The sequence below is a fragment of the Leptonychotes weddellii genome, chromosome 3 (genome assembly GCF_054177405.1).
Source record: "Leptonychotes weddellii isolate Sample4059 chromosome 3, ASM5417740v2, whole genome shotgun sequence".
In the NCBI taxonomy this organism is placed as follows: Eukaryota; Metazoa; Chordata; class Mammalia; order Carnivora; family Phocidae; genus Leptonychotes; species Leptonychotes weddellii.
Window position 1 is genome coordinate 65,572,328 of NC_138371.1, and position 14,225 is coordinate 65,586,552.

The window sequence follows — 14,225 nt, forward strand, 5'->3', positions numbered from 1 at the left end:
ACCCTGAGCTGCGAGCCCGCTCCTCGGCTCCGTCTCTGCAGCCGGCTTCCCCGCTCTGAAACCTGGGAGCTCTGCTGTACTCAGGCACCCCTGGTCTTCCTGTGACCCTGAGGGTCTGAGACCACACTGTCCCGCGAGGGTTCCACCCACTGCTTAGCCACTGGAGCGATGTCCCACAGTGGAGCTGACTTCTAAAAGTTCCGATTTTGTGCTCCGCTGCCCTATCACTTGCCGGTAGAGTGAGTGACAACTTCATTTAGATATTGTTCATGTTTTCTGTTCATGAGACTCCAAGGTTTAGCTCATTTACTTCTTCACAAAAATAAAATTGATGTTTTAACTATGCATCTAAGAATGCTTACTACCAGTTCATTAGCTATTATAGAAGTATTTCTATCAGCTTCTGACCCTTTATAATTTTAATCTGTTCTGAATTTTTATATTTGTATAGTTTTGAGTTTACCCCACAGATTTTTTTCATATTAAATAACTGTTACATAGAGTTGACAAATATAATTTAAGAATTATTATTTTATAAAATATAAATGAAAAATGATTCTAAAATCCTCAAACTAGAATGTTCACTTCAACTTGCTTATCCAGAAAACTGATGTAAAAGGAAATGTAACTGATTATAGTATGTTTTATAAATGAAACATTTGATTAAGGACATCTGATTCACGAAGTTGAATTGATGGGTGAGAACCAGGGATTTTACGTGTAAAAATAAATATATAAATACTGGTTCTTAATGTTACAGGTTCATTTTTTTTTAGAGAAACTAGCTGGCTTTTTGAGAATTTGCAAAAAAAAAAAAAAATTTACACAGTCTTTCTGGTGGCCTGTTGCTAGTCTTAATGATGTCTGAATGACCTTTTCTAGTAGTATGCCCTATTTTTGTTTGACTCAACTTCAGTGCTAATGTAATCTAGAATTCTGATAACACAAAAGTACTGAATTCAAAAATTTTCTGTTTAGGCTGTGATGAACAGAAACAAAGATTGGCTGACTCCCTTGTGCTCCTTTACAGTTTCTTTGTGGGCCGTCCTTGCAAAGACACTTTGAGCATCTTCCCTGTGAGACCCAGCTATTGTGTTGTTATAATGGGACCTTGATCCTCAATCAGAAGTTTTTATCTTATAAGTTGATATAAGATATACTTGGTGTAATTTATTTAAATCTTACTACCTCAATAAAAAAATGTAATGTTATTTCAGTAAATGATATAGGGTTTATATTAGTCTCTGAGGGTACACTCTAACGTTTTTGATGATCCTCTTGGCTCTCAGGGAATAAAAAAGCAGTGCAGAGATCTCCTTGATAACTGATAAATGATAACAAAAAGTCTACCTATTTTTAGCTTTTATTTTTACATTTCTCAAATGTATTATGTTAAAAGTAATTAAATTGCAGTGCACAATTAGGTATGATATAAACAGAAGATAATAAAGAAGACCTATCCTTACTTTAAGACAGAGCATAATACCTTTCACACAATAAATTCTTAAAATAGCCTGGAGTGTGAGGTTTGATACTCTATTTTCATAGTATCAGGCTAGGGAAACTTAATTATTTCCTGGAAGTAAAAGGAGGATTTCCAAGTATTAACAAATTTCTGTCAAATCTCTTACAAAGTATGAAAAATAAGTTGTGTTTTTAGTTGTATAACATTTCAACCTGGAGTTTATGACACTTAGAACTAGATTCTCTTTAGAGTGGAGATTGAAAAGTCATGCATTTGAATTGAATGTGATCCTTCCATCACAAAGTTAAAAATGACTTTTATATTGATAACCACCCTTAGATGCATTTAGAAATATCTTAGTAACTTTGTTCATTTAATCTTTATGCTATCTTTTGTATTGCTTTATTAGGCTAGAATATATCCCTTTTTGGTATGAACTCTCCTCACCTGAGAGCTGTTGGAGACCATAGCTTCACTTCTGGCACTTGGAACTGGGAATGCTTTGCCCAGAGTGTGTGATAATTTGCATAATGGCTTGGTGACGAATTCTGGACTAACTTCATTGGTTTTCAACCTTATGTTAATAGAACGCTTTTATTTTCCTTGTTATGAGTAAAAAAAAAATTGATAATAATGTACATGTATTAACAGGAAGTTCAACTCACGTCAGCAGGTCAAACTATTATAATTAGTGACAATTACGTACCTAAAACATTATTTTCCAAATCTCAAATTCGAAGTAAATAAGGTTATACCACTCATTTTCATTATATTTAGAGTACTTTCATATTTCTAGAAATATTCTGTAGGGTTTGAAGAGCAGAAATAGAAAAAGGAAAAATGTAAAATAAAAATTTAATTGATAAGAAATTATTATAAATTTTAATTATGAACACTGAAATCAGATAAATCTCATCTGTTTTTATAGTACAACTTTAAGTGTGTTTTTTTCCCTCCCAGGACATTTATTCAGAGCAGCTGGGGATCAACCGTTTAACCTGTCCACAGTGTCGAGTGCCTTCCCAATGGTCAGCCACCCAGTCTTTGGTCTACATTCAGCCAGCTCAGGGCATTCAGAATTTGGTGGTTTGGGGACACTTGGTACACCCACAGCCTTAGCCGCACATCCCCAACTAGCATCTTTTCCAGGTAAACATCTGTTACAAACAGTGTTCAAGGAAAGGAGGAAAGCTTGAAAATGTTCAAGCAGTAATTTGTTTATTAAATTGAACAAAAAGAATAGTCTAATGCCTGGTATATTAAAACTCTTGTACAAGAATTGATGCAATCCTATTTATCATGTGCGAAAGAACCCCCACACTATGTGTGCTAGATGGCAGCACAATTGTATTCAAGTGTTTAGCTAGAGAAAGGGGCATCTGCCACAAAAGTGAATAATTAGGCCAAGTTTTTCTCAAGCTTTTTATTGAAATATAACATGGAGGAAAGTGTACATATTGTGAGTGTAGAGCTTGATGAATTTTTTTAGCTTTATTTGATTTTTAAAAAATTATTTAACTTACAGTGGAAAGTAAATTACAGTTCTTATAATGAGTATTTCTGTATTTTTATTTTGAGTTCTCACTTCTCTGCACTTTCCAAGGATGATGAACTTGGCTCTTAAATTTCTATATTTTTCCATATTTGATCAGAACAACTATAGATTTGCACCACTTGCATTACAGCAAGACCAGAATTATCCCCAATTCTACAAGTTCTGAAAAATTCGGGAGCTCAGGAAGGCACCAATTAAAGCTTTAATTGGACAAGCATGCTATAATTTTTCTTGTTATATTATTTTGAAAGTCTAAATTTTCATGTGTTTCCAGTGATTGATTTTCTATAATAAATTTTAGTAAGGGATGCATGGTTTGGTGTTACATAAAATAGTTTAAAAATTAGAGCAAAATTCTAGAGACAAATAGACCTGAATTTAAATCTGGCTATGTTACATTTTAGCTGTGTGATCATGAACAAGTAATCTGACCACTCTGCCTCAATTTTCTCATCTGAAAAATGAGAATAAATAATAGTACCTGCCTCTTAGGGCCCTTGTGAAGATTGAAGGAGATAAGCCATATCAGTACTGATTGCAATGTTTAGCATACATGATAAGTACATAATTAGTAATTATCATTATTATTTCCTCTTGCCCACTTTAATGGGTAATAAACTGTCAAGTGCTTCTTCAAAAGGAAACAAGTATCTCATTTTAACTATATACAGAATGGAAAGATGGTTGGATGTATATTTCAAGCACTGTTTCTTGAGTCATATTATTTTTTTAATTCAGCTGTCTGGGAGAGAGGAGCTGGTGGGGAGAGGTAATATGCCTAGAAAGTTAAAATAAAGTCTTAAACTAAGTCTTAAAAAAAAATACTAATAGGAATTTATTTTGGCCAGTTTCTAACATGATCGCTTAGCAAGGTGATCAATCCAGTAGACATTTGCTGAAATACAGGATTTCTGATTAAAAATCAAAATAGATAGTAGTAATATAGTTACTGATGTCTTAAAATTTTTTTTATCATTTTGTCGTAGTTTATTACACCATTGCTTTTGAGCTTTTCTAAACCACAATATAATTGCTACATTATTAAAATCAAATACTATCTGTACTGGAATGTTAGTTAACAAGTGTAAAGAGTTACTTATCTGGACTTCAATAGTGTTGATACTTCCACTATATAAAAAGAAAGTTAATAACTTCTCTAAGAGCCTGAATTATTCACTCATTTAATTTATTGTACAAAATTCTTTGAGCATCTAGTATGTTCTGTGCACTGAGGAATACCTTGACATAGTATGTGTTGTTTACAGTTTTTAGGAGATGGATAAACAGACAATTACAAGACAGTCTTTAATGGTGAAAGTATGTCTATATAAGCATACTTTTTTTCGCCAAATGGACACTATGCCTAGATCTAGACGACTCATTTGTTTAAGTTGTAGATTGGGTATAATAATTTAAATTTAAATTCTCTATAATTGCCTTTATTCAAAAGGGTAATCTAATTGCCAAATTTTTGAAATCACCTAAAAATAGAAGACACACAAGGAAGAAATTACTAGAAATTTTAAATAAAGAATAACTTACTTTAAAATTTTATGTACTTTTCTGCATTTCAGATGATTAAATCAACAGATGCAAAATTATTTAATGGATATTAGTATATTATTTCCATTTTATATTGAAATAGTATTTCATAGTAATTTCTTTAAAAATTTTCATAATTTTTGGTCATTATATTTTTATATTATATTACCATGAATTTCTGTGAAGCATCTGGCTCTATCAAGTATGAAAGATTTAAAAATTCTGCTAGATCTTCTAGGCTCAGTATCATCTGAAATATTAGACTCTTTCAGTTGAATATGATTAATGTTGCCAATATGCTGTTACCTCCTTTGAATACATTTAGAAACTCATCATAGGCAGGTTTAAGTAAACCTTATTTTGTATATTTTGTTTTATCAACAAACTATTTTGTGAGTGACTAAATTTGTTTTCTCTTTTCTTAAACTTGGAAGATAAATAAGCTTGTCATTTAACAAAAATTACATTATTTCTTATGAAATATTAGACATTTATAAAGTTTGTAGGCAGAAGCTTTACCATTTTCGTATTTTTATTTTATTGATTTTATTTACTTGTTTTTGTTTTTTTACCTGTGGTGTCAGCTTGTTTATAACATACACATTTTCCAACTTTTTTTTCTAATCCCCATTATGTAGTTATTTATAGTGACGTTCTAAAGTACAGTGTTATGGTTATTTTTTTTTCCTGAGGTTATATCTAAAATATTTGAATCTTATTATACTTTGATTACCTTACTGATTTGTGGGTTGTTTATGAAGTCTATACATTCAGCTGTAACACTTTAATTATAGACTCTATATTAAATAATATAAATATCTTTAGGAAACGTCAGTCCCTTTTTATTAGCTATTTGGAACCTAGGTTTCAAACCTATACATAATAATAGATTCCAGCTGTGCTGAGACAAGTCCAAAATACACAGTTTTTCTTCCCACCTAAATATACTTCTTTCATCTAAACAGTGGATAAATGATTAATGCTTTTGTAGAGTTATTCTTGGTTCAGTTCCCATCATTCAGGCACCGCTAAATATGCATTCATGCCATTTCACTAGCAATGCCTTCCTGCAGTGCAGAAGAATAGCTTTTGCAGTTTTTTGCTTATACTGTTTTTAGACCTTTTAGAATAGCAGCTACCATGAACATTTCACTTTTTAAAGAAAACAGATTTTGCCATTAGATAATGAAGGTGCACATTGCATTACATCCTATTTTTAATGAAGAGATATTCCTAGAAAAGATTTAAAGATCATACAATACAGTAAACTGACAGTATTGAATTTTTCCCATACTATATTATTGGGTTTCTTTTCTCGAATTTTCTTGTGGTGGTTACAATCAGTGAAAAATATATCATATCTCTTGGAAGAATAACCTGAAAGGTCATAACTGATTTGGTGATCTGGCAGGTTAGCCAAGTGGAAAGATTATTTCTGAGATTTTAAATGGGGCAATACAAGACTTTCTTTTGGATTATTTTCAAATCTCTTCTTAATCTTCACCCTTTTTGAACACTGTGTTTATAAAATTTGGCTTCTCTCCTTTTCTAAAAGTTTTAACTAAGAGCCACTGTTTGAACATCTAAATTGCATGTGATGATTTTCTACCATTGATTCATTTTACATTGATATAACAATCATTGTTATCTGTAATTTATGAGAGAAAATATAAACAAAATCCAAGCTTTCCTTATTAACTTTATGGGGAGGAATGTTATAAACCTTTTATATTTTAATGATTTGTTTTGGAAATCTTTGAATACTTTTCATTTCTGAGACAAAAAAAAAAAAAACCCCACTGCTTTTGCTATCTTTATGTTTTTATTTAAGTATAGAATATCTTCTTTCATAAATGCACTTGAGGTATACTGGTTTATAGTAGCAGTCTTTGTATTATTATTTATGATTTATCAGACCAAGATTTAAATTGTATGTAATTTAAACATATTTTTTTAAATTACATAGGAAATTCTTACATAGGTTGTAAATGATAACCTTAAATTCTAAGGTTTTGAAATACATTAGTATATTCTTAAATATTATTTCTTTACTAATTTAGAAAAATTATGGTATAAGTGATCAAGAAGTCAAACAGTTCTTTGCCCTTCCAAATTTTCCATTTTATTTTTAAAACCATAGACTACCTTTTTTCTTCATAAACTTGAGTTCAAAGAAGTTGCCAAGTGAAGATCCTTGGATACTATCTTAATGAGAGGAGTGATGAGTGTATAACATAACATCTAATCAGCTGTCTTATAGTTAGATGATCAGAACTGTGTATGATTCAGCTGTTCTGTTCCAAGATGGAACTTGATATTTTTTCCAGGAATAAAATATAAAAAGCATTGTTACATTAACTAGGAAGTTAATTCAAGTATTGTTTGCTTGTTTGTTTGATGTTTGGTTTTGAGGTGCAGAATGGTGGCGAACAACAGATGTTCATAGTCGTACAGGGGCAACCTTCTTTCCACCATTACTGGGAATTCCACCACTGTTTGCTCCTCCAGCCCAGAATCATGATTCTTCTTCATTCCATTCAAGGACTTCAGGAAAAAGTAATAGAAATGGTCCTGAAAAAGGTACTCCTGTTAACTTAAGTGATGTATTACAAACTCTCCATTCCAATACCTATTTTCAGTAGAGTTTAGGTTTAATAACATTTATATAACATTGTACTAGACACTTTTTCACAATGTCTTGCTTACTCCTTACAATAACTCGGAGAGATTGGAAGTATCCTCATTTCGCATCCAAGAATAAATAAGTGATTTGAGGACTGCTTACATGTCAGTGTGGCAGAGGCAGGATTTGAACCCAGGGCTTCTAACTCTCAACTCCCATGGCTTTTTCCTTTATTTCAGTATAAGATTTACTTCTGTAATTAAGCATTAAATTCATCAAAACTAATATCCAAGTACTCCTTTTTTTCTTTTAAGTGATCATTAATATTTCTGCAGTTGATAACTGTTGTTAGAATAGCATTTGTAAATTATAATAGGATTTTGAATGATTTATTATTATTATCATTTTTCACTTGGGTAAGAGTTTTTGGTGAGTTTGCTCTGAAAAGGGAAATATTTGCATTTAATTATATTTATAAACATTATTTTAATTGAAGTGAAATTCAGATAAATATAAAATTACCATTTTAAAGTGAACAGTTCAGTGGCATTTAATGCATTCACAGTGTTGAACAACCACCACCTCTGTGTAGTTTCAAAACATTTCATTACTCCAAAAGAAAACTCCATACCCCTTAAGCAGTTTCTCCCCATTTTTCCTTCCCTCAGTCTCTGGCAATCACTAGCTTGTCTACTGTCTCTATAGATTTATTGTGCATATTTCATACAGATCGAATCATACAATATGTGACTTTGTGTCTGACTTCTTTCACTTAGCATGATGTTTTAAAGAGTCATTCACATTATACATAGCATGTATCATTACTTCATTCCTCCTTTGACTGAACAATATTGTCTTGGATAAACATGTTTGTTTTTATTTTCAAGGTGTAAATGGGTCAATAAATGGAAACAGTACCTCATCTGTATCTGGTATCAACACACCTGTATTATCCACTACTGCTTCAAGTTCTGTGGGACAAACTAAAAGTATAAGCTCAGGTGGAGGAAATCGAAAATGTAATCAGGAACAAAACAAAAACCAGCCTTTGGATGCTAGAGCTGACAAAATAAAAGATAAGGTAAGTTATTCCTTCAAGGACAAATATATAACAGATCTTTATATAAGCATTCTAAGGTTCAAACCAACTGAATCTATGGAACAATTTCTTATGAATTACCACTCCTGTTTTACACATGTTTATTTTTATGGTTTGGTACTAACATTAGGGCCCTTAAGAATTACAACTGTCAGCACCAGTATAAATAATACAAATAGTAATAATAGCTAAGATTTATGGAGAACTTAACACATAATAGCTCTACTCTAATTGTTTTGCATATAATACCTATTTTAATCCTCTCTATACCCCTAATTAGCTAGGTATTATTATCACAAATGGAGAAACAGAGCCTCACAATAGTTGGCTAGTAATTGGCCAGGATTTGAGGTCAAGTGGGTTGACCCCAGAGCCTATGTTTTTAGGAAAACAAAGATAAGAAAACATTTTATTATGGGAAATTTGAAATATATAGAATAGACAGAATAGCATAATAATCCTGTGTACCCATTATTCATTTTCAACAGTTACCACCTCGTGGCCAGTTTTATTTCATTAGATCCCCAGCTGCGCACGTTATCAATTTATGCCTCTCAGCTCTAAATTCACTCTCCTCTCCTTTACCAGTTGGCGCAATGTTAGACCTTGTCAGCAGAGGGTCTTGGAGAAACCCTGGAAGAAGAAAGGGCTTCAGTTTCTGGTTCCAGTGTTTTCTTCTTGCTCTTATGCTGTGGCTGCCAGAGGGTAGCTTTCTCACCAGCTGGCAGCTTCTCTGCGGGCTCTGTTTAAGAGACATTGTAGTACACACTGTGTAGTGGGTTTCCCAGTGGCATCTTAGTAGTAAGTTTTGCTGGGATGCCAGTGGGTGGCTTTCCAGCTAATTTTACTGGCACCCCAGCGAGGAGGTTTCCAGAAACTTTTCCTGGCATGCCAGCTGGCATGTTTCCTATTTGCCAGCCTTGACCTGTGATGCCTCAGTGAGCTTTTCTGCCATCCAGTGGGCAACAGCCACATCCTCTCCAAAGTCTGAAGTTCAGCCTCGGGTGAACGAGGTTGGAAGATAGAGGCCCTCTTCCAAGTTTACCTTTATTTTACTACTCTACCTCTGCCCTACAGTAAGTGGCTATTCCCTACATCTGCTATTTCAGGATTCTTTTTTTTTTTTTTTTTAAGATTTTATTTATTTACTTGACAGAGAGAAAGATAGTGAGAGCAGGAACACAAGCAGGGGGAGCGGGAGAGGGAGAAGCAGGCTTCCCGCCAAGCAGGGAGCCCGATGTGGGGCTCGATCCCAGGATCCCAGGATCATGACCTGAGCCGAAGGCAGACACTTAACGACTGAGCCATCCAGGCGCCCCACTATTTCAGTATTCTTTAGAGGTCTCTTTATCTCTCTTAGTAGTTCATATTCTGCTACTAATTAATAATTCCATATGATAAAATCTCTCTGTTCAAATTGCTGATGTGGTTTCTGCCTTCTGACTAGACCTAGTCTGCCGTAGAAAAGGTATTATCAGGATTAGGGTGGATATGCAAATTGCATGTGATAAATTCACTCTTAATATTCTGGTCACTCTGAGCCTTTATATTTCCTCTTCCACATCATGCCAGGGAAGCTGTGCCATTTCCACTTTGTTAAATGTAGGCCACCACTGAGTCCAGGTTTCATGCATCCAAGCAAGTAAGCTGAGATACTTCCAGCTATATGAACTAACACATTATATCCAGAATTTCTAGTAAGTGTACCCATATTAGTGAATTTGGTCCACTCTCATTTGTAATTTCTTCTTGAGCGAGGGTCTTGGTTTATTTTTGAATTAAAGTCTTAGCATCAACTGCAAACATTTTGGAAACAAAGATAATAACTAGGGCAGCATCTTCTCATCTCTAAATTCTATAAAAACCAAATTGAAGGCCTGGTTTTCTAGGGGAACAGTCAGCAGTTTGTGTTTGGGCACACATCACTTTCTTCACCATCTCAGCTATAATACCAAGGGGACTGTCTCTTCCCCATTGTCTTTTCTTGCCTCCTTTGTTGTAGATAAGAATTGACCCTAAAAGTGTAGGTATTTCTGATCTTTCTTTTCTTTTCTATTGATCTATGTGTCTGTTTTTGTGCCAGTACCCCACTGTTTTGATTACTACAGCTTTGTAGTATATCTTGAAATCTCAGATTGTGATGCCTCCAGCTTTGTTCCTCTTTTTCAAGAGTGATTTGGCTATTCGGAGTCTCTTGTGGTTCCATGCAAATTCTAGTATTATTTGTTCTGGTTCTGTGAAAAATATTGTTGGTATTTTGATAGAGATTGCATTAAATCTATAGATTGCTTTGGGTAGTATGGACATTGCTTGGGTAACCTTTTTCATATGTAGTTTGAAAAAATGTTCTTTAGCTAATTTTGATGATCCCTCCTGGGGGTTACTATCTTAGCAGTACATATTGAAAATCATTGATTAAGTCCAATTCCCTCATATACAATGCATGCATATTTAGAATAAATGTAGATATTTTAAATTAAACAATGTACATCACAGACTAAAATACACATACAGCCTGTTGAGAAAAAACAAACAAACAAACTGTTCAACTTTGAGTAAGTTCCACTCCTGCTATTACAAGCCAGTAACATGTTGTGACCACAACAGCCAGTCTTTTTAAAACCTAAGTGAGTTCTTATGGTTTTAAGCTATCCTATGTTATCATTCCCTCCAGTAGTTTCCTCTCTCACTCAGCCTACAAGACCCTGTATGATCTAACCTCTGCCAGTCCATCCAGCCTTATTTTCTGTGGCTCTCTCTCCCTGGTTCCCTGTGCTGGAGCTGATTTAGCTGGCCTCACCATTTTTTTTAACATATCAGACTTATTTCATGGCTTTTGCCTTTGGTCTTTCCCCTGTTCTTGAAGGCTCTACTCTTTTATCTTTATGTGAGTGTCTCTCATTCTCCATTTAGATCTCAGCTCAGAAAGATCTTACCTGATAACTGCATCTAAATCTTCACACACACACACCCCGCCCCCCCCCTCCCCAGCACACAGTCTATCCAAGTATCCTGTTTTAGTCATGGTATGTATCACTAAAAACACTTATTTACATTGTTTGTTGATTCTCTTCTCCATTACCACTGGGGCAGAGTTGCCGTCATACCTTTCTTTGTATCTCTGGAGAGGAGAGCAACTATGCCTGGTACATAATAGCCTTGAAGTTGTATGTATTTTGTTACTGAAAGAAATAAGTATACAGTGAAATGAAAAAGTTCAAGGAGAGGGTTCTGAAAAGCTTTCCCAGATTGGAATGGGGTTGGGGGGCTGGTTAATAAGCTCTTCTCTGGTCATTTTTTGATAACCTAAGAAGACTCATTTTTAAAATGTTTAAATGACAGGAAAGAGGCACACTACTGAATTGTGTATGAATACAAAATACACACACACACATAACTAATAGAGACTAAGGAGACAAAATTGGTAATACTGAAACTAATTTTCTCTTTTTCTCTAATACCTGGACTTGTATGTTCACTTCTACATTTTTTCCTAAAATGGGGACTAAATTTGTTACCTTATAAAGGCACAGACTCTTTGTATACTGTCATGTATGGTCTGCAAGGACTATCTGCATCAGAATCCCATTAAAGTGCTTGTTAATGCAGATCCCTGTGCCCTGTTTGGAATTGGGACTCAGGAATCTGCTGGTTGTAGCAAGTTCAGCAAGTAAATATTTTGCACTCTAAAACTTTAGAATCCACACTTCTAGACCCACTCTCGAGGCATGTAGACTCCATTTCTCATGCCACCTTTAAATTAAAAACTACACATATTACTTGGGCATTAAAATAGGAGTTTATTTTTCTCTAGTAAATTACTGTATCTCCCTTATTCTTTTCCTTTCTTAGCCTCTATTAAAAACCAAAGTGGTAACTTCTACTTGGACTCTTTATGATTTTCATAATCTTGCTATACATGCTTAGAAACCCACAACAGATTTTGGTTACAATGAAGGAGAATTTTCTCTGCCAAATAAATGGTAGGCTTAATGTTACTATATTGTTAGTATTTTGTTATAATAGTAATAGTGTATTGTTACTATTGTTTCTCTTTAATCTCTACTTTGGTCTTTTTCATTCTGTGATACCCACACTATTCCAAGTCAGTGTCTCATCACTCTGCTTTATTGTGAGGGAAAGACATAGCTCCAGGAATGATGGTTACTATTAGTCAGCTTATTGAAGGGTGTGTCTCTGGAGGAAGCATTATGGTTGCTAGTTTGGAAGGGTTAACACAGGTTACCATTGCAAGGAGAGTATAACAACAGGACTGACTTTCTTCACTCATATGTATTTCATTTCATTTAAATCAAATTTCAGAAAGCACAAGGGAAAGAGTACTAATGTGCAATCTGTAACTATTGCTTCAACTTGGCTTCTTTCTGTAGAAGTGTATTATTGTCTTTCATGCCCCAACTCACTAGTCATGACAGACTGTATTGCTGTTAAGACCATAACTTTTGTAATTCATTGCTTTTGTAATTTATTGCTGCTTTTTCTATATTTTGTTCTTTATTTTATCTGTCAGTGAATCCTGTTGAAATGTTCCTATGTAACTTTGGATTATACTCAGTCTTGCTCTATCATGTCAGTATTTCTCCTTTTTAGTCTTCCTATTGGCGAGTTTTAACTTTTCCATTGTTATATAGATATTTAGTCATAATTCATCTAATGATTTTTCCTCCTTTGTATCCACTACTATTGTCTTATTCTTTTTTTTTTTTTAAGATTTATTTATTTAGGGGCGCCTGGGTGGCTCAGTCGTTAAGCATCTGCCTTCGGGGGCGCCTGGGTGGCTCAGTTGGTTAAGCGACTGCCTTCGGCTCAGGTCATGATCCTGGAGTCCCGGGATTGAGTCCCGCATCAGGCTCCCTGCTCGGCAGGGAGTCTGCTTCTCCCTCTGACCCTCCTCCCTCTCATGCTATCTGTCTCTCATTCTCTCTCTCTCAAATAAATAAATAAAATCTTAAAAAAAAAAGCATCTGCCTTCGGCTCAGGTCCTGATCCCGGGGTCCTGGGATCGAGCCCCGCATCGGGCTACCTGCTCAGCGGGGAGCCTGCTTCTCCCTCTGCCACTCCCCCTGCTTGTGTTCCCTCTCTCGCTGTGCCTCTGTCTGTCAAATAAATAAATAAAATCTTAAAAAAAAAAAAAATTTTATTTATTTATTTATGTAAGAGTGGGGGAGGGGCAGAGGGCGAAAGAGACTCTCCAGCAGACTTTCCACTGAGTGCGGAGCCCCTCTTGGGCCTCTATCTCACAACCCTGAGATCATGACCTGAGCTGAAGACAAGATTCAGAGGCTAAACCGACTGAGCCACCCAGGCACCTCTACTATTGTCTGTTATTTAAACACAAAAGTTTTTTTTTAATGTGACCTAATGTCACTTTCTACCAATTTTGGGTTTTCTTTTTCCTGTAGAGCCTTTAATGTTCCAATTAATATCTCTCTTTATCATATTTTCTATCTTTTCTGAAGTGAAGTATAAAAATTAAATTCATTGCTAAAGCAGCCCTTAAGTCTTTTGCTACTTATTTTATCTTCTCTCCAGTACTTATTACATATGGATTTTTTTGCTTTCATATTAGTCATTTGTCTACTCTACCACCACCTGCACTAGAATGTAAGTTTCTTGAAGGCAAGGACTCTATCTTAGATATCTTGTTGTCCAGCATCTAGAAGGTGTGTTTGGCACGTTATATATAAATAATTGGTTATTGACTCACTATCCACATAAAAAAGAAGACTACAGCTAAATATAGAACTTAAATGTCTGTAGCCCTTATCGTAATTGGAATTATCATTTTGTAAATTGCTCTTTTTAATCTGCCATACGTTTTGAAGCATGGCAGTCATATGAATAGATATACATATATACTATGTCAATGTTTCTAATGTTCTGTACATGACACAGCCTGTACTTTTCATTGGAGAATTCC

The 14,225-nt window shown here is 34.6% G+C and overlaps 1 protein-coding gene across 30 annotated transcripts in view; it reads left to right on the forward strand.

Annotated features, from left to right (window-relative positions):
* The window catches only part of BAZ2B (bromodomain adjacent to zinc finger domain 2B), a 346,990-nt gene that overhangs the window by 230,250 nt on the left and 102,515 nt on the right, over positions 1-14,225 (forward strand). For 22 of the 30 annotated variants that reach the window (XM_081814352.1, XM_081814377.1, XM_081814356.1 and 19 more), the window contains 3 exons: positions 2,426-2,614; positions 6,975-7,142; positions 8,073-8,266. In XM_081814352.1, coding sequence (XP_081670478.1) covers positions 2,426-2,614; positions 6,975-7,142; positions 8,073-8,266 — 551 coding nt within the window. The remainder of the gene's footprint in view (positions 1-2,425; positions 2,615-6,974; positions 7,143-8,072; positions 8,267-14,225) is intronic. The other 8 variants (XM_081814362.1, XM_081814373.1, XM_006734980.3 and 5 more) reach the window with 3 other exon arrangements.